The sequence below is a fragment of the Trachurus japonicus genome, chromosome 12 (genome assembly GCF_045865225.1).
Source record: "Trachurus japonicus isolate A0001 chromosome 12, Traja_1.0".
Lineage (NCBI taxonomy): Eukaryota > Metazoa > Chordata > Actinopteri > Carangiformes > Carangidae > Trachurus > Trachurus japonicus.
In genome coordinates, this window is record NC_140918.1 from 21,024,381 (window position 1) to 21,049,629 (window position 25,249).

Here is a 25,249-nt window from a genome sequence, read left to right on the forward strand (position 1 = left end):
GGATACATATGTTTTTTGTTATTATTTGAATGAGTGATTAAGTGGTTAAAGATAACCCTCTTATCTGATATAAATTGGAAAAATAATAATAATAGTAAAAAGAGGAAGATAGAGTGATATCAGAAAGAGAATGTGACATTAAAAAAAACTTTTTTTTCTTCTTTTTAATTTTTAATTTTTGCTGGCTTCCCGATAAAGTAGAAAAGTCATACTTCTGTTTTGAGATGGTTTTGGTGCAGGGATTTAGAGGAGAGTGGGAGCAGTTGCAGTCACTGAGCTGCAGGGGGCAGTACAAGTCCAAATCAAACCTACCAAGAAGAAGAAAACGACGGCAACAGGAAGCAGGAGGAACAGCTGCTGCTGCTGCTGCCGAAGGTTAGCCGGGTAGTTTATCTAAATAAATAAACTTTATACAGTTTTTGCGCAGTTTTTTACAATTAAAACAGCAGCCTTCTGTAGCCCCAACATATGCGCTGTACATGCATGAAAGAAACATTAAAGTTCCCAGCTACGTCTTTCATTCATGTGTGGGACAAGTTGCAGGTGCAGTGAAGAGTAAGTAAGGTTTTCTAATCTAGACCATTATTTAAAAACATATCAACTACATGTTAACAGCGTTTGATAAGCACGTTGTTCTAATGTTACAGTGTCAGTCTGAGAAGTACTAGGCCATTAAATACCACACTTACAACAGGAATGTCACAGTAATGTAATATAGGTGAATACAAATTAGCTTAATATCAATAGTGTCATCAGTTTTAGAGCTACAAAACTACAACAAACACCTGCAAAGTGTCTTATAGTCTGTGTGAACACAGTGCAATTACGGATGTTAAAGAACACAAACTACTTAGCAAGCTGTTACACCACGTTGGGTAATTCAGTAAGAATGTAAAGCCATTGTTGCAATAATACAAGAATATTAATGAAGTAGAGATAATGGTTTAGAAGAGATGAAACCTTTAAGTGTGATATATTCAGTATTAATGAGACAAGAACCACTGAATATGAAAGAATATAAATGAAACACCATAATTCTGATGGTGTGTTGTAGGTGGAGTGGTTGCTATTTCTCACAGGAAAAGCACAGGTGTAATTCATAACATTAACGATGGCTGCAGTGCTTTATGTCATTAGTTACACCTGTGCTTATGATGGAGGTCTATCAGCTGAGATGCTTTGGCGGCATCAGTACATCACATAGAAATCATTGAGTCTTATAATTATTTCTCCAAAAATCCCTCTTCAAAATTGGATTTCTGCATCTTCACACAATCTAAGGTCACTGCATACTGTTGAGTATGCTTGAATACTACAGACACACTAGGACTCAGTTTTAGCGAACTGTTAAACTTGTTACAGTACAGCCTGTGTCCTGGTAATATAATATTCCACATACACGCAAAAAAAAAAGAAAAAAAAAGCTTATTCTCAGCTTGGTGCAGCCGATTATTCCTATTTCCTGTGATTAGTTGAGCTAAATACAAATAATAGATGCACGATCTACCGGCAGAATGCGTGTATATGTTTAACCTATTTTGGTGGGTATTAAGAGCATTAATTGTAGTCTCACATTGATAACTACAGTACATGACAGAAATCCAAGCATATCTAAATAAAAGGGGATCATACAGTCAGAAATCAAATTCCCCCCCAAAAAATACAATCCTAAAATCTGTATTCTAGGCAGGAAACCATAAATGCTGGAGACAAACCAGTCAATAATCCTCTCAGTTTGTCCTAATGCAGGTTTGAATAACGCTGTAATCTGATCAATTCTGCATCTACCGGTGTGTAATCTCTAAAATAATATATTATTTTGAACGAATAAGCTTTTTAAAACTGAGTTAAGCTCCATTCACAGCAGACCTTGGCCATATTTAGGGGTTTAGAAAATCATAATCATAAACTACAGTAGAGGCAGCAAAAATGTTATGGTTAAAGTGTGTGTATGTCCAAACAACAGTTCAAAACCAAAGCAGCCACTGCATCCCTAAAGGCTATATAACATATTCTTAACCTTAGGTCTTTCTGGGTCATGTTCACCATGTCCTCCACTGCAGGTGTCCAGCATGGCGGGCCGACGAGCTCTGAAGGCCGTCCTCATTGACCTGAGTGGGACCCTGCATATAGAGGACACAGCTGTACCCGGAGCACAGGACGCCCTCAACAGGTAGGATACAGCCCCAAACCATAGGGTGAGGAGTTTGAATGAAGAGGACAGGTCCTTAGAATATACAATCCTTTGGTTAAAAATATATTCACTGCGCCATATTGTCATGTATAGAACACATTCTCCACAATCTCCAGTATTAATATATTACTAATTTTAGCATTTTAGATTAATAAGATGTGTGTTTTGGTGGTGTGAGGTTACGACAGGCGTCTGTGGCTGTGAAGTTTGTGACCAACACAACCAAGGAGAGTAAGAGGAACTTACTGGAACGACTGCAACGTCTCAACTTCAACCTCCAGGTAAAGGCCAAGTAATAATGCTTTTATTGTAATGCTAAATAAATACAAAAAAATGATGAAAATATGAGGAAACAGGTGCAATCTCCTAATTTTGCTGTCATTCGAAAATGAACCACACTGTGCAGGAAAAAGAGATCTTCACATCTCTGAGTGCAGCGAGGAGCCTGTTGGAGCAGAAACAACACAGACCACTACTGCTGGTGGAGGACAGCGCACTGGAGGACTTCACTGGTACTGGGTTACATTTGTGTGTGTGATGGAGAGAGAACAGGTTGTCAAATTTAGTTTTGTAACTAATGATGATTAGTCCTGACCATCAATGAAACAACCTTCACTATTTCATTTAATATTGAACCAAAAAACATGGCAGCTCTTTGCGTATTTAAATCTGTATCTGAGTGTAATGCCCCCCTGTTAACAGGTATTGACACCTCAGATCCAAACGCTGTTGTCATCGGACTCGCTCCAGATCATTTCAACTACCAAGCACTCAACAGAGCTTTCAGGTGCTGAATTTATTATTTTATTTATTTACTCTCAGTGAATCACATGTGATGCATTTTTGTTTTGCAGAGAAGAGTTGAGTTAATGATTGAAAAGCAGCCAAATTTCAGCTTTTTAGTTTGTAGTTTTCAATAAAGTTGAACTTTTTGTTGATCGTGTACATTTTCCCTTTAGAATGATTCTGGATGGTGCTCCTCTCATTGCCATCCATAAGGCTCGCTACTACAAACGTAAGGACGGTTTGGCCCTTGGCCCCGGGCCCTTTGTGACGGGGCTGGAGTACGCCACAGACTGTAAAGCCACTGTGGTGGGAAAGCCGGAAAAAACTTTTTTCACACAGGTTGGAAATTTCACTTACCTCACCTTTTCCCTAAATACATGTTAAAATATTTCACACAAATGCACTGCTCTTTGAAATAGAATTATTAATGGACTGAATCCCACCTCATCATATGCTTCAATTATATTTATTGCACAAATGTACAGTTTTTCTGCATTTATTTTTGTATTTAAATAATTGGATTTAGTAGGCATCACTTGAATTGGATTCAGAGTTGATTAAAACACTTGATTAACTTTTTTATTGCTCTCTGGTTGTTCCACCAAATAGGCTCTGTCTGACTTAGGATGTAGCCCCAGTGAAGCCGTCATGATAGGAGATGTAAGTATATTCCATACTCCAACCTGTGAACATGTGTAGCAACAACTGTGTATTTTATTACACGTTGGTCTGTAATAGTTTGTGTCTCTGCAATGTTCCTACAGGATGCAAGAGATGATGTGGGTGGAGCTCAGAATGCAGGGATGTTGGGTATTCTAGTCAGAACCGGTAAGAAAAAAATAGACGTCTTCCACCAGTTTATTCCCATTTGAAACCTACAGTACATGTTTAGATAATGTTTGCTTAGTTAGTGTTTGGTGTCATACCTTCTCTCTCTATCTTTCAGGTAAATACAGGGAAGGAGATGAGAATAAAATCAACCCCCCTCCCCACCTGACCTGTAACAGTTTCCCAGATGCTGTTGAACACATCCTGAAGAACCTGCTATAAGCTACAAGTAACAATAGAACTCTACACATTCATTTTCAAGTACAGGCTTTGCACAGAAACACTCCTTCCATTGACATATCTCTGTAGACTTATAATGCTTTAACAGTGGACATAAGGGAGGAGAAAGATTCCCCTCACCATGATTATATTAAAATAACCATCTTGTGGTTCTTCAAAGTTTGACCGCCTGTTTCAGACTTCTCTAAATTTAAAATGAAAATGTCAATTTGATTCTGAATCTCCTCTCTTTAGGTCTAAAATGTTAAAAGGAAATACTACCTGTCGAAATAAGTTGTGCCACAATGTCTGTCATTATATTACAATGTATAAATTTAAGTATGAACAATAAATATTCAGCTGGTAACTCTTGTTTAATGTTTTGTGCTCAGACTTATCATATAGATAAAAAACATTTAAGGCAGCAGCAGAATAAGTTGCACTCACTCAGGTTCTTCTTCAGGAGCTTTGTATTAACACATTTCAGTATTTTCCCCTCAGTATCAAATATGAAATCATAATGCTGATATACAAAATACTAATACATTACCAGCTTTGTACAATATGACATACGTGTAAAGCTTAAAAAACATAGGCTTAAAAATAGCATCATGTTAAAACTCTTGTTACAGCTTCCACTAAGTATAACTGCAGTATGTTGCAATGTTAGTGTGGCAGTCTTGTCTCCATATTAAAATAAGTCTTTGTGTGATCGGTGTCAGACAGACTCGTACTCTCTCTCCCAGGCTGTGTATCTGTCAATCAAGTTTCGGGCTGAGGGTTTGGCGTGTGCAAGGACCTCCAGGAAGTCAGCTGTCGTCACAGTCTCCAGCTGGATGGCAGGCATGTCAGTGTCTCCTGTGGAGGAAGAGTGACAGTCAATATTCAGGGACACCTCACAGAAGACATGGCTGCTATGGGTGTTTATCTTATATGGATTTAGGCCATCTAATCTATTCACATGGCATGTAGATGGTGTGTAGTCCTACCATCCCGATGAGACTCCAGAGCATCAAAGATCTTGCGGACTGGTCTCATGGCAGCCTCCTTACACACCAATCTAATATCAGAGCCAGAATAACCCTCCATATCCTGAAATATACACAAAACACAGGCGGATCAGGCCTAACTGAGGCACTGTATTTTGAGTTTACTGTACATTTATTCTCTCTTTGATGGGGAAACAAAACAGATTCAGAAAAAAAGATTGTATGCCAAATATTGCAATTCTCATATTAGTGACAAAGCGCAGCAGATTACATTTAAAACGTCTCAAAAAATCATACTGTAACACACTTTTGCTAGGACTTGATAGTCCAGCTCAGTCCGTAGCTCCACTCCTCCTGTGGAGCTGAGAGGGGGCAGCCAATGGGAGATCATGGCCTGGCGAGCTGGAGACTGTGGAAGACTCACTAGAATCCTTTTTTCTAACCTCCTCAGCATGGCGTGGTCCAGTTCCCTGAGAGAAGAAGACTAGTTACACATCTGTACAAAAACTGATATCATTGTATATGCTCATTAAATACCATTATTGTCCCTTCATCAATTCTCATTTGTAAAAAAAAAAAAGGTTCCAGTTCTTGGATCGAAGTATATAAAATAAATAGTAATGTTATCAGCTTGTATCTTTATGGGTGTAATTTTTGAAATAGATTCTCAGTAGCTGCAATTTAAAAATCATCATTGGATGGTGCTGAAATCCAAGTAATCTGCAGATGTCATGATGATAATAACATCTGATTTTGTTTTAGGGAATTGCCAAATTCACACAAAAGTGAAATGAAGCAGCAGTTGATCAGAAAAATGTCCTCATCCTCCTACAGTAAATTGGCAACACAGACATTAGTTTGTTTATAATTCATTATGAAAAACAAATACAAGCTGTAGGTGTTGAGGTGCTGAGTGTTACCAGGGGAGGTTGGAGGCAGCCAGTACAAACACCAGGTCTTCTGAACTGGCCAGTCCGTCCATCTGAACCAGCAGCTCTGTCTTCATCCTGCGGCTGCCCTCATGCTCTCCTCTGAAAAAACACACCACACTATTAGATCAACATCTGCCATTTACACAAGTCATTTAAAGCTCTTCACAGTCACACAAGTACACAGTAACTATAGGGTCAACCCTGTGGGACAAACAGTTTTGGTACAGTATACTGGACCTTCAGCGCAGGTTAAACTGCCATCATCTACATTTGTGGTTGAGCTCACCCCATGCTGGTTCCTCTCTGACCCATCACTGACTCCAGCTCATCCAGGAAAATGGTGGATGGGGCGTGGTACCTGGCCAGCTCGAATAGAACCTACAGAAATATAGATATGTAGATTTTTTAAACATAGAAACTAAAAAACACACATTACAAATGAGTGTATAAACCTGATTTTTTCTTATTTGTTGCATTTGATCAGTTTTTAATTAGAGGACAACCTACCCTGACCAGTTTCTCTGAGTCTCCCCTCCATTTGCTGACGATGCTCGAGGCTGAGATGTTGAAGAAGGTCGTCTTACATTCTGTGGCCACAGCCTTGGCCAGGAGGGTCTTACCTGTACCTGCGTGTGTATGTGAGCCAGGTCATCACAAGAATACATGGCAGGTAAATTTCCAAAACGTTGCAAATTTTTCATAGTAGGAAACAAATGAACAGCAAATCAAGAAAACATGTTTTTCCTTTTGCAATCTGATAAAGGTATACAGCATCGGAGGTCGTACCTGGGGGGCCATAGAGCAGCAAACCTTTCCATGGAGACAGGATGCCAGTAAACAGCTGGGGGTACTGCAGGAGGAGGAGAAGGAGATGGAAGAATAAATTTAGTAAAGGACAGAAAAAAGGGAATGTCAGGCAGGAAAAGAGTGGGCGATAAAAGCAGTGAGTAAAATATGAAGATTACGACAGCGTAGACGTGTTTCAATATGAAAACAATTTATAGCTTTGAACTTATTACCAACTTCCAGCAGTGTAACACGTACTTCCATTTTCTTGCAGATGAATTAGAAGTTGAGCTGTGTGCAAGGGAAAGTGACCTGGGTGATGTATGGCTGAATCAGTGCTGCAAATACCACACACTGCACATCAGTCTGAATTTTAGGTGGCAAACAGGGGCTGACTCAAATCACAAAACTGACCTTATACCTCAGAGAATGAATAATAATGGAGGCAGAAGTTAGGGACCGTGAGAAGGTGGAGGGACGGTGTTATTCAATAAAACAGGCCAACAGAAGACAAGATAGACACATCCGTTCTCATCTCCGTCTGTAAATGTCAAGAGGATGCAGACTACCTGATCTGTTGTCATCATATCCATGAGAAAAAGGTCTCGGTGATGATGATAGAAGCGTGTCTATGTATTTTCTGTGAGTGCGCTAATGCGTTTGTGCGCCTGCTTTTATTTGTACGAGAATTTCCTGTACACAGAGGCAAAAGTGTGTTAATGTGGCGATGCGTATAAATCTTGATGGCATTCCACGAGCGCCTGCTTTCCTCCCTGCCTATCTATCCATCTGTATATGTGTGTTACCATATTATTCCAGATATAGATTTAATGTCAGCCTAACAAACTGGCCTGACCCCACTGCCCTCCTTCTCTTTAAGCCCTTTAAATGAGATGTATTCAGAATCGAAGACGGGTGACCGGTGCTGAAATACCAGCGTGCTTGGGCAGCGGACGCACCTTAATGGGATAGACGACGGCCTCTTTGACTAATCGCTTGGCGTCCTCCAGACCGACAATGTCCTCCCACCGCACGTTTGGGCTGTGCAAATAGATGTCCTATAGGGGTGAACACACACACATACACACACAAACAAACACAGAGTGAGGGATTGCATGTGGGAGATACCAGCTAGTAATGGACACACACACACACACACGCACACAGACACACACACACACACACACACACACACACACACACACACACACATACACCTTGGTGCGATTAGGCTTGCATAGATAGGTGTCCTTTCAGATAAGGGAAATATATTGAACCTGGGCCTTCATTAATACAACAAACTAATAAAGGTCTCACTGCTCTCTGGTGGACATATTTGGTATTACAATAATGGCTTAAAATGGCTTTTTAGAATTTACGTTGTGCTAAAGGTTTAAAAAAAACAAATGAACAAAAAAATGCTCCTCTATTTTCTGTTTAGTGTAAACCATACGGTCTGTACCCTGCTGATGATTGAAGCCAGTTCTCTCATCTCACCACTCAGTCCGGAAAAGCCACTGAGAGGTTTCAGCAGCCATTCCTGCAAAAACACATGAAATAAAACTCTCAGGTATTTTGTGCCACAAAATTAATAAAAATAGATTTTTGCTTCTTTTACAGATGTGTTGTTCAGATAATTACCATGTGGTCTGAGTCAATGCCGGCTCCTCTCACTGCATCATGAATCGGACCTTTACCGTCAGTCACCTGTCCCCAAATTAGACAATACAGTTTTTTTCTTAAAAACACTCAGGTGTAGAATAGAACAGACATAAGTGGTTTAAAATTCTTAAAATCAATTTAAAAAAGGATTTGTTTTGTATTTCTGACAGATATAGAGGCAGAGTGACACAAACACAATTTTGAGTAAAACAAGCATTAATATTGTCTTAAAGCAGAAGTAAGTGGTCCGGTCGTTTTCGCTAATGCTGCGTTCCAGGCAGGCTTTTGAAATTGTAAATTACAGCTTTAAGTCACAACTTACGACTTTGTAGCGTTCCAGGCAACCCACTCGTGTTTTTCCGACCTGTTTTACCGGTGAAAGTCACTATAACGGCCACTCGTAACTTCCGACCGGTGAACTCGTACCAGATCGAACTGGTACCACTTCACGGTCGGAAAAATACGAGTTTCCTTGAACGCACCATAACAGTCCTCGTCGCTACGTCGCCACATTCACGGCGTCCCTTGGCTGCACACACAGCCCTGCATGCCGTTCTCTCTCCTCATTGGATAAAAACTGTAGGATACGATAAATGTTTTCTCTTCGGCTCAGAGCAGAGCAGAGGGACTGAGAGACCCGTGTTTCAGTCCAAACACTCTATGTAAGTGATTGCTGTCGGAAGATATAACTATTTAAGACTTATATTAACACAAATATATCACTTACTTCTGCTTTAAGTTAAAATAAAATGTATCTTTTTGAAATAACCACCATTTATTTCCTCAGTACCTTTCTGTTCACAGCTGCTTCTCCTGCTGGTCCATTTTTAATTGAGGAAACACTGAGACCAAACTCGGACGTCTCTGAGGGGACAGACGAACCATTCTCCTGCAGCATGATACACAGAAAGTAAGTATGTGTAATATACCATATGTTATGTTGTACTTAATACTGCCAATGTCTATTTGTATTTACACCAGGGGCCGCCCTCTTTGTTCCATTTCCACACTGTGGCCTCTGGGTGGGGTTGATTTTGGGAAGAGGCCTTGTAGCTGAATGGGGACTCCTGATGAAAGAGAGGCACAAAACATAATGTAGGGCAATGCATGGCTCATAAGTTATGAATATGATGTGAAATAAATGTGTGAGAGCTGGCTGGACATTCTCACCTCTTTACTCCACCACTTCTTGGACATTTGTTTTCACCTAAACCAGAAAAAGGTTGAGCATATCCCAGAACTTCAGATTTGTTTGCTAAGTATGTTGTTCAGTGTTCAGTGTGCTAGAGGAGGTCATGTACCTGATTCTGCTGTTCTTCTGATAAGTTTGGGATATTTCTGGAACTTGACGTAGTGATAACTCTCGTACTCCATCAGCACCATCTCCAGATCGATGTTATCGCACACCTCAAACTTTCTCACACCTCCATTTGTCTCCTGGTCCAAGGCCACTGCTGCTGCCACATAGCTGCTGGACAGACACACACATACATCTGTCCTATGTTTAGGTAACCAACATGACTAAGTTACCTTGTTTTGACTATTAATTGCATGTAGTTATACTTTACATATAAACACATGCATGTATCTGTATGTTTGTTGCTATGATTTCAGTATGAATTGGCACAAAGTTCACACACCATCTTCCAGTAATAGTCCAGTCATTTTATGAGAAAAGGTTAAACAAATTGCAACAGAAGCAAACTCATCTGATTTTGTATCCTCAGCATGTCCTGAGTGAGGGAAAAAAGCCCCGAAGAATCCCATTAGGGGAAAGTTTCGAAAAACACCCTAACATATCCCATTTATACGCATATTAAAAAAAAATTCACTTGAATAGGGTAAAATTTTTAACCTTTAGATATCTCCATGAAAATGATTGAGTTGATTACTTACATTAAGACAAACAAAAAATGTATTACAAGTTTTTTGAAATTCTTTGTTAACATGAGAAAATTTGCATAAATTTGCATAAATTCCACCGTTTTGACGGCACATGTATATATGAAGTTGCTGTGGTGGTACCGGCATGAAAATTGGAATGAGTCGACTCCATCGGTCAACCAACAAGTTGACCACTTTAAATTTCAAGATGACTGCAATTTTTCAAGACAGCCACATCCTTAGTAGAGCAGGTATGACATGCTCCGTCTCTATTAATGCTCATGGGTAGCCTAAATTGGTTCCATTCCTTTTTTAACTGTAATATCATATTACAGTTAAAAAATGTCTTGTTCAATCTTGTTAACATATTATATGTTAACAAGATTGAACAAGACATTTCACCTGCTCTACTCAATGTTTAGATCAGGTGTTGTATGTATGCAAATTAGCCATACGTAATTGGATTATGCACTGTTGGCTCATGTCATACCTGCTCTACTAAGGATGTGGCTGTCTTGAAAAATTGCAGTCATCTTGAAATTTAAAGTGGTCAACTTGTCGGTTGACCGATGGAGTCAACTCATTCCAGTTTTCATGCCGGTACCACCACAGCAACTTCATATATACATGTGCCGTCAAAACGGTGGAATTTATGCAAATGTATACACATTTATGCAAATTTGCTCATGTTAACAAAGAATTTCAAAAAACTTGTTATACATTTTTTGTTTGTCTTAATATAAGTGATCAACTCAGTAATTTTCATGGAGATATCTAAAGGTTAAAAATGTTACCCTATACACGCGAAAAAAATTTTTATATGCGTATAAATGGGATATGTTTGGGTGTTTTTCGAAACTTTCCCCTAATGGGATTCTTCGGGGCTTTTTTTCCCTCACTCAGGACATGCTGAGGATACAAAATCAGTTGAGTTTGCTTCTGTTGCAATTTGTTTAACGTTGACCCCTTTTTTGGCCTAAAATTACTGGACTATAATGTGTATTGAACCAGAAATCTAGATATTTCATATTGTTCTCTGACATGCCCCTTTAACCTCTATAATAACTACCTGGTCCACCCCTATGGGTCCACCTCACATGTCATCAAGTAGCTGCTTATCTGTACTTCATACTGACCCTTGCCCCAGCAGGTGGTGGTGGATGAGGCTGAGAAGGCTCTTCCTCCTCATCTCAGTCCTCAGCTCATCCTGTTGGACAACACCACAGAACATAATCAGTGACTGACATTCAGAAACAGGTCAAACTTGAGCTGATTTAGTTAGGAAGCTTGATTTAGTTAGGAAGTGGCATCATGTGTAACTAATAACAACGATCATCACTGACATTTTGACATAGAAAAGCATGCTAGTAATCAACAACGGCTCCTTCTTATTTCAGAGTCCTAGTATATTTGATTTAGTAGTACTTTACCAATTATTTTGGAAATTATATATTTTGTTTTCTTTTTTCTTTTTCATAGCATACAGCCACCACAGGTGACATCAACGACACCTGTGTTTATCAAGTCAAAATGTCCCTTGTTAAAAAGCACTGAAGCGATTTAACACATTTTTACACAGCACAGTAGGCTACTAACGTTGTATTACAGTACAAAGTAGCTACTTTGCCTCTTTGTAAACGTTGCAGTGACTGGGCGGTGGACAGAGAGACCAGTCGCCAGCAGGGGGCGACAATGTGCCACTAATGATGACAACCACCTGACTTCGTATCTAAGCAACAAGCGGACGCCGAGTAGTTGCATCTACGGTATGTAAAATTAGCCTGATTAGCTCAACTGCTAGCGGCTTATCGTGTAGTTGTGATAGTTTTGCTGCTGTTTGTTGCATGAACAATAAGGTATTGACTTGGGAATGCATCGTATAACTTAAGTAATGTGACAGTACATGTCATATGGGACAGTTTATTTTCCCATAAGCGTTCAAGACCCGGTTAGCTAAAAGTTGCAAACTTGACGTACTGTTAGCTGCCAATCAAATCTGATATAAAGTATATTAAAGACAAGACACTCACCGCCTCCCGGGCTTGGTGTGCGATTTTCATGGATTGATATGAGAGCTCCATTATTAATACCAAGAGAGCAGTGAGACAGTAATCACCAGTTTTCACAAATAGTTGATTGTTCGTCTTTGTCAGTTTGCTCTGTTTTTATCCATCCTGACCATAGACTAAGATCCTGACCTGACGCTTTCACATCACCTCGGGGCTTCCGTACTTTCAGGACACACCTCTTGTTTGTGTGTACATTTTTGACTGTATATAAAAAAAGTTAGTACAAACACTGAAAAACGAACTGAATAATGTTAAACAATAGCAATCCCTGGCTAGTAAGAATAATTGAATACATTAATCTAATAAAAAAAGTAATTTCTTAAATCCAAAATTACCAAACCAAATTAGTCAAAGGAAAAATGGCCATGAGATGTTGACAGAGAAAATTGAGCAAAAATAATCTTTGACTTTCTTTCCTTGCAAATCACAAATTTTGCTGTCAGTTGATAATTTGCTTTGCCATATTTTTGGGTTCATCTGTTGGTCCTGATGAGATTTTGCAAAGAAGGTTTTCATCCAAAAATATCAAACGTGTGATGTGGTCCTGAAGATGACCACTCGAGAGCAGTAAAGAGCTTTGCTGTGAGTAAATTGGAGACTCAATTAAGTCATGGGTTCTCTTCAATTCCCTGGTTTTGTTTTTCTTTCTAAAAGACACCTAATTATGTGAGCCTAATTGGCAGGCTGCATGTCACTGGTTTTCTACCTGAGTGATTGTGATTGCTGCTTTGTTGACTGATATGTTTATGTTGGTTAGGCGTACATGTGTGTGTGTTTGGGGAATGCTTTGTATCCACCCTATGTGATATTTTCTGCTTACATCTCAAACTGAATGATATATTTGCACAGGCCAACATGTGGGAGGATATCATCAGCCTGGAAGGAGCCAGAGTGATTAGTCAAAGAGGCCGTCGTCTGTGCCATTAAGGTGTGGCTGCAGCCTGAGCACGCTGGTATTTCAGCATCAGCCGCCTGTCTTCGATTATGAATACATCTCCTTTAAAAGGCTTAAAGAGGAAGAGGGCAGAGGGGTCGGGCAGTTTGTTAGGCTGACATTAAATCTATAACTGTGGTAATATGGTAACATACATGTAGAGATGGATTGATAGGCAGGGAACAGGAACACCACAGAGTTATATATTTAGAACGCATACACAGGCATGAACGTTCACATTCACACATACACACACACACTAAAGCAGGTATAAGCAAATACACACCCTTGTGAAATACACACACTTCAATCATCATCACCTAGACCTCTCATGGATATGATGACAACAGATCAGCTTGTGTGCATCCTCTTGGCATTTACAGACAGAGATGAGGATGGATGTGTCTATCTTCTTTTCTGTTGGCCTGTTTTATTGAATAACACCGTCCCTCCACCTTCTCACAATCTCTAATCTCATCTCCAACCTCGCCATCTTTTCTTCCTTCTTTATATAAGGTCACTTTTGTGATTTCACTCACATTCTATTCACCTGCTAAAATTACCCCAAATGTTTTGTTTTGTTTTCTAGAGCAAGGGCAAGGGTGATGAATTATGCAGTGATATCCTATACAATGGAAAATCAAGTGTGTTGAGACTCCTGTGATAAACAAGGTAGTGCTGAATCATGGTTACATGTGGTCCTCGTGGCTTGAGTTGACCTCTAAATCCCATCCGTGCTATGGTGAGTTTTTTTTTTCACATTGATCTTGATAGTGTACACAAAGTACAGTAACAATGAAAACAGGCTTGACTAATTTTCCTTTAAAAACATTTATTTCTTCCAGGACTGTCAGTTTTCACCCTCATCTCACAGTAATTGCACATCCACACATCAGCATTTCAGTTACAGTAATAAGTGTTCTGTCCATCTTGCATTTTATTTTGCTGTATGTTTTCACTCCCATGGAAACCATGTGTGTAGAATAAGGCTGTTTTATCAGGAAATGGCAGACACAGCAGCAGTCATTTGCTTTTACAGTACAATTTCTAGTGAAATACACCAAGATGATTTCCTAAAATAATTTTCTGCCATTTCTGCTCAGGACTGTTAAAATGTGTAACTATGGAGGCTGGTGGATAGTGCTTCGTTTTTTGCCCTGTGGGGCTAGTGCAAGTTTCAAGACGATGAACAGAGGCTGAGGAAACTGTACCTTTGTAGTTTAGTTGATCATTCAAATCTATTTCTAGTTACATTTCCAAAAAATAATGTGCCATGTCTACTTAATGTCAAGAAACCACAGTTATTGAATGAGGTCATGTTTTACAAATTTGATCCATCCAATTAATGAATGGATGAAACACGTAGAGTTACAGTATAACACAGAAGTTACCAAAGTTTGTAGTGTTAATGTTAAGCTAAAAAGAAGCAGGTTTACAAACATTATAAATTTCATTGATGCTAAATGGTAGGGAGAAGATACATGATTGAAACTCTTGTTCCAAAAAAAAAAAAATGGGATTGTGAGATGAAAAACTGAGAAATGTGAAAATTGCTGAAAAAGAGTTGAGCAAAGTAACTGTAATCATTAAAACCACTGCTGTCTCTGAGCTAGTATGGATCTGAGAACTGGGCAAGATGGGACATAACATACACACACACATCATCCAGGCAGCTTTCTACATCATTTCACCCTCATCAAAAATTTCAAAAAAATAATTGATATAGTATCAACAGACCACTGAGGCAGGTCTTCAAAATGAGGTCCTCGTTTTCTAGGACTCCACATGCATAAAAATATAACATGGATGTTTAGAAAATAGTGACTTTGGCTTTACATTTTGGATTTATTTCACAAGCCAAATTAAGTATTGGATATTTGCTTTAAACATATTTCCTTGGTCCACAAATGTGCAACAGCAAGTTTTCTGATTCTTATTATTTTTAAAATATTGTTGAATGCTGCAAAAAAAACCTGGTTTTAATATTGCATTATTTTTCTCAGATTTGGCAGGAGTAGTTGGACTAGTCGGAGAAGTTAAAGCAGAAGTAAGCGATCCGGTCGTTTTGGCTAACTTCCTGTCAGCGGATGGAGTTAGCAGTCCCCGCCCTCGTCCCTACGTCACCACATTCACGCGCATCGTCCTCGGTCTATGCAACTGCCCCCTTGGCTGCACACACAGAGAGGACCGCCCCTTCATGCCGTTCTGTCTCCTCATTGGATAAAGGTTGTAGGATACAAGGAAAGTTTTCTCCTCGGCTTACAGCAGAGCAGAGTGACTGAGAGACTCGTGTTTCGGACCAAACAGTCTATATTTGCTGTCGGAAGATAGAACTATTTAAGACTTATATTAACACAAACATTCCGCTTACTTCTGCTTTAAGGCCTCAATTCCTGAAGCCGGATGAAGTATGGATGATGTGTACTTTCATGGCACCAAAGACTGTGACTATTCAGGCAGTTTGAGCTCTCTTAGGAATGCTTACTGTGTGTATTAAGATGTTGAAGATCACTGAGGGACTATGTGATGGCTTAGATTCAGAATGATAAGTTGTCAGGTGGTATTGGTAGGGTAGTACAGCAGTTTAAAGTCACAGGGTAAATGTTAAGACTACTGGTTGAAGTGGAGTCAGACACAGTTTGTAAAGCTTTTGACAATGAGAGATCATTTGAAAGATGGCGGGATCAACTGTGCGGGAGCAAACTCGGATTGTCTACAATTTCAGGTAAGACATTTTAATATTTAAACTTATTCAGCACAGATTTCTCCCCATGCTAGATTTTAGAGTTCACAGGTAAAACAGCAAGACGTGGCGAACTACAGACTGTCCATGTGCAGCTCTCTGAGCCTCAGCTGTGCTTCAGAAGACACCGGCGTCTGTAAGCAGCGTACCAGCCTCCAGCAGCATACCCTTGATGTAAACGCGTACGGTGTAGAACATTGTGAGGAAGTCCTGGGTGCTGAACAGGGTGTCAGCCAGAGCGAATCCCAGTGTGGAGGGAATGAAACCTCTGCCATATTCCACCATCCATGTGCCTGCGGTCCATTGGACTGATGTTGCCTCGCCCACACCGTGTACGATGGTGTCACCTGTGGGACAAAGATTCGGGAGGTAAGAGAAAATGTCATTCAGAGAAGTGTATATCAATTATTGAATGAAAAAAGAGCGAGACATTCCTATAACAATGTTTCAGATAACTGTGTGTTAAAGTATTACCAGGGTAGTATGTTTCACTCTTTGTTGTCCCCTCCTTCCACTGTCTAAAGTTACCAGAGATAATTGTGTCAGAAATTTCAGCCCAGTAACGACCTGAAAGAAGCAGGAAGTGGACATACAGTAGACACAAATTTAATATACACAAATCCAAGGAAAAGAACAAGCGTAACTACTATTACATAAGTGCAGGAGCAACTACTCTGTTTTATTTTGACTTTTAACTCGCTCCTTTCTCACCTGAGTGTCCTCCTGTATCCACTGCAGTTCCAAACAGTAGCAAGTACTCTGTAAGCGAGGCATGGAGCAGACACATGGAGCCCATCCAACCTCCAGCATTCACAAACACCCACTGCAGGTCCTCGTCTGGCAAGATGTGGCCCGGATACCTGATTCAATCACACATTATGAGCTATTAACAACTATAGAAACATATTGAGTGCCCAAACAACATTGATAAAAATCACACAGATGACTTGAACCAAATTCAAGACAAACTAAAGAGGGATTACATGCAAAGACGCAGTGTTGTTGTCTGCTTCAGTTTGTAAAACTGAGCTGGATCTTTCAAGAACTTTTGACTTAATTGCTCAGTCGATCAAAACATTTGGCTCACAGATTAATCATTTAGGGAATTGATCAAATAAAAGTAGCTAAATATTCATTCGGGCCACCTTTCCAAATGTGGCCTTTACCAGTCTTACAGAGAATTAGAATGCTTAAAAGTATTAAATTAAGACTAGGAATGTACAATGAGACACATTTATCAAGTGATATCCTCCTACATGTACTTACAGGGAAGTACAACTAACTTTTAAGAAAAACTCTAAATCACATGTCTCATGCAGGTCGTGTTTTCACCACTTATCAAAAGACCCAAAAAGATTGTTGACAAATGTTGATAAACAAATAATACACAATATCAATCTACTATAGTCTTATTCATACCACTTTGGGTAATGTATTAGTGCTATTATTACAATTGGGCAGAGGACAGGGGCATGCTCTGATCTGTTTCTGTACTGCAGTCATCTGCGATCCAGCCTTTTATATTTTGACCACTAAATTGTAAAAAAAAAAAAAGAAAAAAAGAAAAAAAAGTATATATATACTTAAATTTTACCAAAGCAGAGAAAGTGGCAGATGTTCACTTACAGTATACTGAAAACTTGTATTGGACTGCAAATACTGAGGCTGAATAGAACAAACTTTTAACAATGTTATGCTAAAAGTCCTGAAGTGGGAGGTAAGGTTAAGTCACAGTCCAGTGCTTGAATGGTCACTTTCAGCATAAACAACCACACATGTCTTGGACGAGTGCTCATATTAATTACTAATGATGTTAGCTGCATTAGTTGCATCTCTCAGTGTTTCTATAACTGCCCCACTTGTAGTAAGAAATACTGTGGCTGTTACCTCTTCCTGAGCTCCACCACCACTTTGGAGAAGGCCTGCTCGTGGTCCTGTCCTGAGAATAGAGGGATTTACAGTCAATATGTCATAATTATATTCCATCTAAGTGACTTACAGGGTGGTCTCCACTCTGTTTAGGCGCCACACTCCTCAAACACAAACTCACCTGCGTACTGTTTGGCCAATTTAGCTACGTCTTCTTTGTTGAAGACGTACTGCTTGGTGGCCATCCAGTGGCGCAGCAGCAGCACGGCCAGGACGGAGACTGTGACCAACACGAACAGTCTTAAACTGGTTTTAACGACAGACATGGCTGAAACAACACGCAGAGACGAAGACACGGCGGCAGGTTTACACTACATGTGCACACTGGGGGAAGACAGGTCGCTCCAAACACGCCATCGGCAGAGGAGGCGTGGAGTCCCGCTGACAGCTTCTTCCTGCTCAGGTGGGGGCGGGACATCAGCACTGGACCAATCACAAGCCGAGTTGGTCGCGTCGGCAGCTGCGACTCCTGGGTTGCCAGCACACAGGGAAAACCTACTTGAGGTTTTTTGATTTCTTTAGCATGAAACATTACTTAAAATTACGTAGCTTCACTTTAAAGTAGTGTGGTCCAAACAGAGATTTAACTTAAAGTTATTTTTATAGTATACATTGTAAATGAAGGCATCAACCGACTCTTAATTACCAGATATACTGGTCCGTGCATCTCTCCTGGCTCAGAACTTCCGTAAACTATGAAGGCTACACGAATCACGTGACAATGATGCATTTGTGGACCTGCGCCGGCGATCCTCTCTTCATGGCTGTAGTACCAGATATCTAAAGTTCAGAGGGAGCCAGTGGTTCTCTCAGACCGACCAACATGAGCGTCAAGGAAGAAGTCAGTTTTGATCCTAAAGGTATGAAGGTTTGTCAGCTCATCACAGTTAAAGAGCAGAAGCTGATGAAAATATTGTTATCGGTCCGTGCAGATGTTGTAGGCTAAGTCCTGCTGGTTTACTTTACCTAAAGCAACACGAGTAGACCACTTACAATCACACCGAATCACATACACACAGGATACACAGTTAAACTCTGCTTGGCTTTATGACTCCACTAAACATTACCATTAATATTGACAGTTTTAAGAAGGATCTTTATAATTGTCCTGTATTTAAACGTATCACCGTAGCAATGACTTAAATTTGAGTGTTATTGCAGTCAGAGCAGTGCTTCGAGGACTGTTTACCAGCCGTATTTACCTGAATGTCAAAGCTGTTCATAAAATTTCCTTGGTTATATTTTAATGTGAGGCAGAATCGTTCGACACTGTAGTTACAGTGAAAATATCATATTTTTCAAGTTTGGTCTCCACGTTAAGTTTCCCGAGTTCATTTGTGTATTTTTTTTTTTTTTTTATGTCAACGCTGTAACATGAAATAAGGTGACAACTTATTTGTCAGGCTGCACTGACCTGCTCATCGCTTTACAGTCGCAGACACAGCGCTGTGCAGCCTCGTGACTATACTGTAGTTCCTGTTGCTCACTGCTATGTAGAAACTGCAGGAACCCATTTGTTCCTGAATGCTTTTGGATGTGTTTCATTTGCGGATTGTGTGTAGTAGTGAGCGTGATAGTCTTTTTGACACAGTGCTACACTGATTTACTATTTTGCAATGATAAATAAAAATGCTAAATGCTAATTAAAGTAATAATTAATTGAAGCCATGCTTGGCAACATTCAACAAGAAACATCAGTAATTTCCTCCAGTTTGCACTAATAAGGTCCCATTTTTGCCAACCCTCTCTTTATGTGTGTTTAATTGCATTGCCTCATCTTAATGTATGTCTCATACCTTAGAACACCAGCACCTGCGTTACAACCCACTGCGGGACAGCTGGGTACTGGTGTCGGCCCACCGCATGAAGAGACCCTGGGCAGGTCAGGTGGAAAAACCTCCTGAGGAACACATTCCCAGATATGATCCCTGCAATCCACTCTGTCCTGGCAACACACGCGCAAATGGAGAGGTAAGACTATAGGTATAATAAATGAACAGATGTGTTGGCTCCAAGATGATGTATGTGGCCTTATTTAAGGTAATCAATTTGGACAACAAATGGGATTTTGAGTTTCTCTCCCATTTTTGTCTCTTCGTCTGTCCGTCGTTATTCCTTCAGATAAATCCAGACTATGACAGCACTTTTGTTTTCGAAAATGATTTCCCTGCTCTTCAGCCGGATGCTCCAGATCCAGGCAAGTCTCATTTATGATTCTGTGAAACTACCAGTAACAAGTAATTGTTTCTAGTAATAGAAAGAAAGCTTTCAAAAATGCATGCTCTATAGTCTGAAATTACAGTAAATAGTAAATAGTATTGAAATGACTTACATTTCCCGTTTCTCCTTCAGGCTCACAACAACACCCGTTGTTCCAGTCTAAAGCCGCCAGAGGCGTTTGGTAAGAACAAAGCTTAGTGTGACAGACGCACACTGTACAGCACTGAGTCAGTTCACATCAACTGTCTTATTGTATAAAGTTTTGTTATTTAAGGGGCTGAAGAGAAATGTTAGTTTCAAAACATCAGACAACACGTGTTTGATACTGCACATGATCATTTAACATGACATTTAATACAACATAATATAAATGTATATGCGGTCTAAATGTTTGAATTAATCGAGGCTGTATCTAAATGGAGGCATCTTCTATTACGATATGTTCATATTTTCACTAATTACATCTGAACTGATGAGTTTAATCAGAGCATACACAACATGAGGCAACTTTCATTAGTTGTCATCATCATCATTATCACAATCAGCTGCATGGGGCTTCAAAACAAAGTCATAAAAACACGCAAGTACTGTACATGTAAATGTGTGTTTCCAACATGCCACCAGCAGATGGGGATGTTTCCCTCTGTGTCAGAAGAACACCCTGCAGATGTCTGAATGATGTTATGACATAGATTTCTGAGCAGTGATATTTGCCTCAGCAGCTGTATATTGGTAAGCAGGGAATAAGAGCTTTACCTGTGGCCACATCTTGCAAATCACTATTCCTGGGAGTGTGCTGCATTCAGTCATGAATGTGAACCATTTCGAACCAGCTTTCTGATCTATAGCTATCGACCGTTGCATTTGTTTGCTGTCAAAGTCGATAGATGGCTTGGAGAAGCCTAATGGGAGAGCTTATGCATTGTTAGTGCTCCCTTACATGCACAATACACAGTGGTGTGTGACAGCCACAGAGGGCTGAGCGTTGTTTGAAATTTTTACGTGAATGTGTTTGTAACATGTCTTGTTCTTGTAATAGGAAAGATGTATACAGTCTACTGTGTGCTCTCATCTAACCTCATTTAACCACTTTACAGTGGATGAACTATTCATAGGGTGGTGAAGGAGAAGATTCACTGCATCTCTGTGTTTACAACTCTATATATCTGTTTTTACTCCAGAGACTTTACAACTATCTACCAGTGCTGTTGGTATTTGTGGAGACCGCCGATCTCTGAGGAACTGAGTTATATCTGAATTAATCCTAACTAAGTCTTGATTCTTGTTTCAGATGTCCAGTAATCACATTTTACTATTTAACTGATGAGACAGAACATTAACTAGTTATCACATTCAGAACAATCACAGTCGAGGTTGTGTAACCTGTCTGATGTGTGACTGTTCCTCCCTGTTGTCCTCTCTTCATGTGCTCTACAGTAAGGTCATGTGCTTCCATCCCTGGTCTGATGTCACCCTCCCTCTCATGAAAATAGAGGAGGTTGTCAAGGTGATTGACAAGTGGACAGAGCTTGTTGAAGAACTTGGCGGCACCTACCCCTGGATTCAGGTAACACACACACACACACACACACACACACACACACACACACACACACACACACACACACACACACACACATTTCTAATTATTTTTGTACATTATGATTTAATTCTCCCTCAGGAGTGGATATTTGTAAAACTGTATGAGCTAAACGTTTCACCCTGTGCTGCAGCATCACTGATCATCTGGTTTTCTGCATTTTCCAAATTTTTCATTTTAATGTGTCTCGCATTGGATTAGTTGAAACTTTAATGATGCCTCTGGGCAAAGTGGCAAATCTAAACTGTAGCAGCAGCCGAGATGAGGATGTAGATAAGACGTCAAAGTTTTTACAGCTAGGTTTCAAACACTTCCTGTATCACATGCAGGGGATATTTTACTGGTCAATTTCGAGGTTAATGGCTGATGTACATGTTTATGTTCATTAAAATGTGTATGCACAGTGATGCAAAGAAAATTACAGCTTTTTCATCAGCTCAGTGTGGAGAGGATCCTCATGAGCCATTAGCTACAGCCATAAAACTACAGTTTGAGTTGATGCTGAGTTGTCTAGTGGTTTTCATCCTATTGATTTTTGTCTATTTTTTTTAAAGATAGTTTAGAGTAAAGTATTTTAGTATTCATATTTAGTCAGTTAAAAAAAGATCAATCACAGAATGCTAGCACACATTTCTTAAGTCCACAAAGGAATTTGACCAGTGTGTGCAATGGAAAATATTGATATTTTAGATAATATTTACAGGTCAACCCAGTATTTTAAGTTTCCTCTGAAAAATGTCATATTTAGGATCAGTAAAATGTCAATCTTGCAAAGGATGAAACTTTTGCCTAATCTGCTTTCTGATTTTCTGTTTGTAGATATTTGAGAATAAAGGAGCCACGATGGGATGTTCAAATCCACATCCTCACTGTCAGGTAGGAAACATACACACATGACACGCTGCACAAACACATGCAAGCTGTCTTTTGATTGAAGTGTACATGTAATTCACCTCTAATTCACCTGTAATTAGTCCAGTCTTGTCTGGACTTTGTGCAATTTCAGCTACACATAAAAATATATTCACACATTTCCAAAATACAATCTGTCACTGGTCCAATTTGCACATCTGGCTTTTAGGATTCACTCTGAGAGTGCCGTTGACATGTGTTGAAATGTTTTTGAGCCAGACTTGTCTCAACATAGAAGCTGTTAATTAACTCTTCATTCTGAAACCATCAGTGACTGTGTGCCTTTGTCACATTTTGGGTAAGCACGTTCATGTGAGTGTGTTATTTCCTCCTTTTATTGCTTTTTATACAGAGTCACACCTATATTACTGCTTCAGGCGGTTCATTGTCTTTTCATGTTTTTCCATTCAGTAAGGTGATTCAAGCAAGACTAACAACTCAGAGAGACAGAGATGTTTCCTGTCAGACTGTCACCTCACAGTGTGACGCTGAGCAGCAGCAGAATTAGGAGGGAGAACAACACAAACAGAAGGATGGTTAGTCAAGGCAGACAAAGGGATATATTACATTTTCAATATTGTCAGAATAACATGTCAGTTATCCAAGCAAATACAAATTACTTTTTGATTGACCACAGCAGCCACTCTGAATGAAGCTGTTATACCAAGTTTAACTTTGTTCATGATGAGGCTGAGTAAAATGTGAACAAATTTAATTGTGATAGAGATGGAAAATACTGGCAACAGGCAAAAACCGTTTTCAACAGCACTCCAACAGAGCCATTTACTGCTTTTTCAAAATGTTTAAAGGAATAGTTTGACACTCAGAATAAAAAGGTTTCGGGCTTTCATGCTGATGGTTACATAACAAGATACATCATGTACATACCGCACCTCTCATATTTGTCCTGAAACTATGAAGCTGGATATTTTAACTTAACCTAAAGACTGAAGTCAGGGGCAGTCAGTAAAAAAAAATCCTATTAGCACCTCTAAATCTCACTAAATAATGGGGCATATCTTGTTCCTAACATCCTGAACTATTCACTTAAGGATTCTGTCTTGATTGTTCACTGCCGTCACTAAATATAGCACTAATTTGACCCCCTTGCTTTTAATATTAAACAGAAAAAGGTTGAGTGGCTCATTACAAAAACATGATGAAATGCAAATGGAAATGGAAAAGCTATAAAAAGTTTACTTCACTATGGTGAGGAGCTCATTGAAGATGCTATTGTAATGTAACAGCTCAGCAATTGATTGCATTTACTCAGTGATGCTCCTCCTCTTTGGTTAATTTCAAATCCAGGGGCACTTCAGGCTTCTGGGGTAAAATAAATAACTGGCTTTCACAGGACAGGTAGAAACAAAAGCCCACTTGGATTTTGTATTTGAAGTTTTCTGAGGCTGTAATATTGAAATAAACAGCAGAGGGCAGTATGTGACCTTAGAATAACACTATACTGGTGTGCCATCACAGGACGTTTACCCGGTTGAGAGCAGTTATTTATTTGTTTCTTCGGGAAGGTTCTTCAAACACATTCAGCTTTATGTTTGTGATGGTTTAAAAACCCTATAATGTACATATTCAGGTGCGTTACCAGGTCAAAAAAGAAAAGAAAAAAGAGTTGTCTTCATCTTGTCCAGTAAAAAAAACAAAAAACAAAATGAAACCTGCATTCAGGCTTTGGTGAAGCCCTTTTAAAAGTTTTAGCAGTTTTGTTTCTTATTTCCTGCAGTCCAGATTTCTTTTTCTTACGACATCAAAGTCCAAGAGAGGAGCAGTGTTAATGTGCGTGTATCTGTGAGTACAGCCAGACAAACCCTCCAGGCCAAAACGTATAAAGCATAGATCTAAAACTTTGAAGAATAACGAACAGAAAATGTTAATCATGTTCTGGAGGCTGTGTTGCTTCTGATAACTTTGGTCTCAGAGGAACAGAGCTGTATGTGTTTTCATATAAGTGGAGGAGGGCGAACTTATGCCTCTGGAATAAAAATATCCCCTTTTTATATAAGCAGCCCAAAGTATATTCTGTGAAGTGCATAGATTGTGTTTGAAAACATTTGCCTCTCAGGAGCAGACGGTTATTGAGTTCATACTTACAGCCTAAGTACGTATTTCAGTGTTGAGGAGCACTCGGACGCTGAATGTAAAAGCAGGGATGCACTCATAATAGCTGTTAAGTGTAATACATGTCATTTCCAGAAGTTCTCCCTGGTAGACATTGAGTGCATTATCTTTGCTTTCTATTTTTCTCTGAGAAGCAGCAGTCTGCAGCTGGAAAGGAGATAGATCTGTGTATACACAATAACAGGTGTAGAAATAGGCCCACAGCTACAGATGCTGGCAGGCGTGTCGATACTATTACAAATGCCTAGAGGCTTGCAGATGTAGAATATTGACACATATTCACACCATTCACACAATATTATCTGTATCTTTGTGTCTTTCCAGGATCATGAATGATTACAAACATGGCAGTAGCCTGCAGCCAATATTCAGAAGCCATTAATGTTAACATTACACCAATCTGATTTGTTTACTATCTTTGCAGCAGTT

General features: G+C 39.6%; 4 protein-coding genes across 6 annotated transcripts in view; 2 read left to right on the top strand and 2 right to left on the bottom strand.

The window, feature by feature from the left end:
* Positions 1-323: 323 nt before the first annotated feature.
* Positions 324-4,584, top strand: hdhd2 (haloacid dehalogenase-like hydrolase domain containing 2). 2 transcript variants are annotated; one of them, XM_085793833.1, is made up of 10 exons: positions 324-375; positions 2,064-2,173; positions 2,373-2,475; positions 2,601-2,706; positions 2,897-2,981; positions 3,154-3,319; positions 3,590-3,640; positions 3,745-3,808; positions 3,927-4,037; positions 4,529-4,584. In XM_085793833.1, the coding sequence occupies exons 2-9, from the start codon at positions 2,073-2,075 to the stop codon at positions 4,028-4,030; spliced, it is 780 nt and encodes a 259-aa protein (XP_085649959.1). In that variant the 5' UTR covers positions 324-375; positions 2,064-2,072; the 3' UTR covers positions 4,031-4,037; positions 4,529-4,584. The 2 variants fall into 2 exon arrangements, with proteins under 2 accessions (XP_085649959.1, XP_085649958.1); XM_085793832.1 differs by lacking the exon at positions 4,529-4,584 and having other exon boundaries at positions 3,927-4,213.
* Positions 4,557-12,460, bottom strand: katnal2 (katanin p60 subunit A-like 2). Of its 2 annotated transcripts, none has more exons than XM_085793829.1 (16): positions 12,311-12,460; positions 11,417-11,487; positions 9,698-9,864; positions 9,567-9,603; positions 9,373-9,463; positions 9,187-9,285; positions 8,376-8,441; positions 8,197-8,274; positions 7,694-7,792; positions 6,735-6,798; positions 6,456-6,574; positions 6,235-6,326; positions 5,937-6,047; positions 5,324-5,486; positions 5,017-5,119; positions 4,557-4,885 (listed from the first exon to the last, which is right to left on the bottom strand). In XM_085793829.1, exons 1-16 carry the CDS (start codon positions 12,359-12,361, stop codon positions 4,746-4,748), a joined length of 1,551 nt encoding a protein of 516 aa, XP_085649955.1. In that variant the 5' UTR covers positions 12,362-12,460; the 3' UTR covers positions 4,557-4,745. The 2 variants fall into 2 exon arrangements, with proteins under 2 accessions (XP_085649955.1, XP_085649956.1); XM_085793830.1 differs by having other exon boundaries at positions 4,557-4,882; positions 12,311-12,454.
* A 3,194-nt stretch (positions 12,461-15,654) lies between these two features.
* sigmar1 (sigma non-opioid intracellular receptor 1) lies at positions 15,655-18,360 on the bottom strand. The gene is made up of 5 exons (XM_085793835.1): positions 18,077-18,360; positions 17,914-17,965; positions 16,738-16,886; positions 16,501-16,593; positions 15,655-16,373 (listed from the first exon to the last, which is right to left on the bottom strand). Exons 1-5 carry the CDS (start codon positions 18,219-18,221, stop codon positions 16,144-16,146), a joined length of 669 nt encoding a protein of 222 aa, XP_085649961.1. The 5' UTR covers positions 18,222-18,360; the 3' UTR covers positions 15,655-16,143.
* A 272-nt stretch (positions 18,361-18,632) lies between these two features.
* The window catches only part of galt (galactose-1-phosphate uridylyltransferase), a 31,974-nt gene continuing 25,357 nt past the window's right edge, over positions 18,633-25,249 (top strand). The window contains exons 1-6 of the mRNA XM_085793834.1: positions 18,633-18,815; positions 19,757-19,926; positions 20,077-20,152; positions 20,308-20,356; positions 21,613-21,742; positions 22,595-22,651. Coding sequence (XP_085649960.1) covers positions 18,779-18,815; positions 19,757-19,926; positions 20,077-20,152; positions 20,308-20,356; positions 21,613-21,742; positions 22,595-22,651 — 519 coding nt within the window. The 5' untranslated portion in view covers positions 18,633-18,778. The remainder of the gene's footprint in view (positions 18,816-19,756; positions 19,927-20,076; positions 20,153-20,307; positions 20,357-21,612; positions 21,743-22,594; positions 22,652-25,249) is intronic.

What these genes read in the sequence shown, in the direction of transcription:
- sigmar1 (XM_085793835.1), bottom strand. Translation starts at nt 18,221, where the DNA reads ATGTCTGTCGTTAAAACCAGTTTAAGACTGTTCGTGTTGGTCACAGTC. An exon ending in GTGGTGGAGCTCAGGAAGAG is followed by an intron (nt 16,887 to 17,913) that starts GTAACAGCCACA and finishes TGATTGAATCAG; the next exon opens with GTATCCGGGCCACATCTTGC. An exon ending in GGATACAGGAGGACACTCAG is followed by an intron (nt 16,594 to 16,737) that starts GTGAGAAAGGAG and finishes TGCTTCTTTCAG; the next exon opens with GTCGTTACTGGGCTGAAATT.
- katnal2 (XM_085793829.1), bottom strand. Translation starts at nt 12,361, where the DNA reads ATGGAGCTCTCATATCAATCCATGAAAATCGCACACCAAGCCCGGGAG. An exon ending in CACACCAAGCCCGGGAGGCG is followed by an intron (nt 11,488 to 12,310) that starts GTGAGTGTCTTG and finishes GTTGTCCAACAG; the next exon opens with GATGAGCTGAGGACTGAGAT. An exon ending in CACCACCTGCTGGGGCAAGG is followed by an intron (nt 9,865 to 11,416) that starts GTCAGTATGAAG and finishes TCTGTCCAGCAG; the next exon opens with CTATGTGGCAGCAGCAGTGG.
- hdhd2 (XM_085793833.1), top strand. Translation starts at nt 2,073, where the DNA reads ATGGCGGGCCGACGAGCTCTGAAGGCCGTCCTCATTGACCTGAGTGGG. An exon ending in CGCACTGGAGGACTTCACTG is followed by an intron (nt 2,707 to 2,896) that starts GTACTGGGTTAC and finishes CCCTGTTAACAG; the next exon opens with GTATTGACACCTCAGATCCA. An exon ending in AAGCCGTCATGATAGGAGAT is followed by an intron (nt 3,641 to 3,744) that starts GTAAGTATATTC and finishes ATGTTCCTACAG; the next exon opens with GATGCAAGAGATGATGTGGG.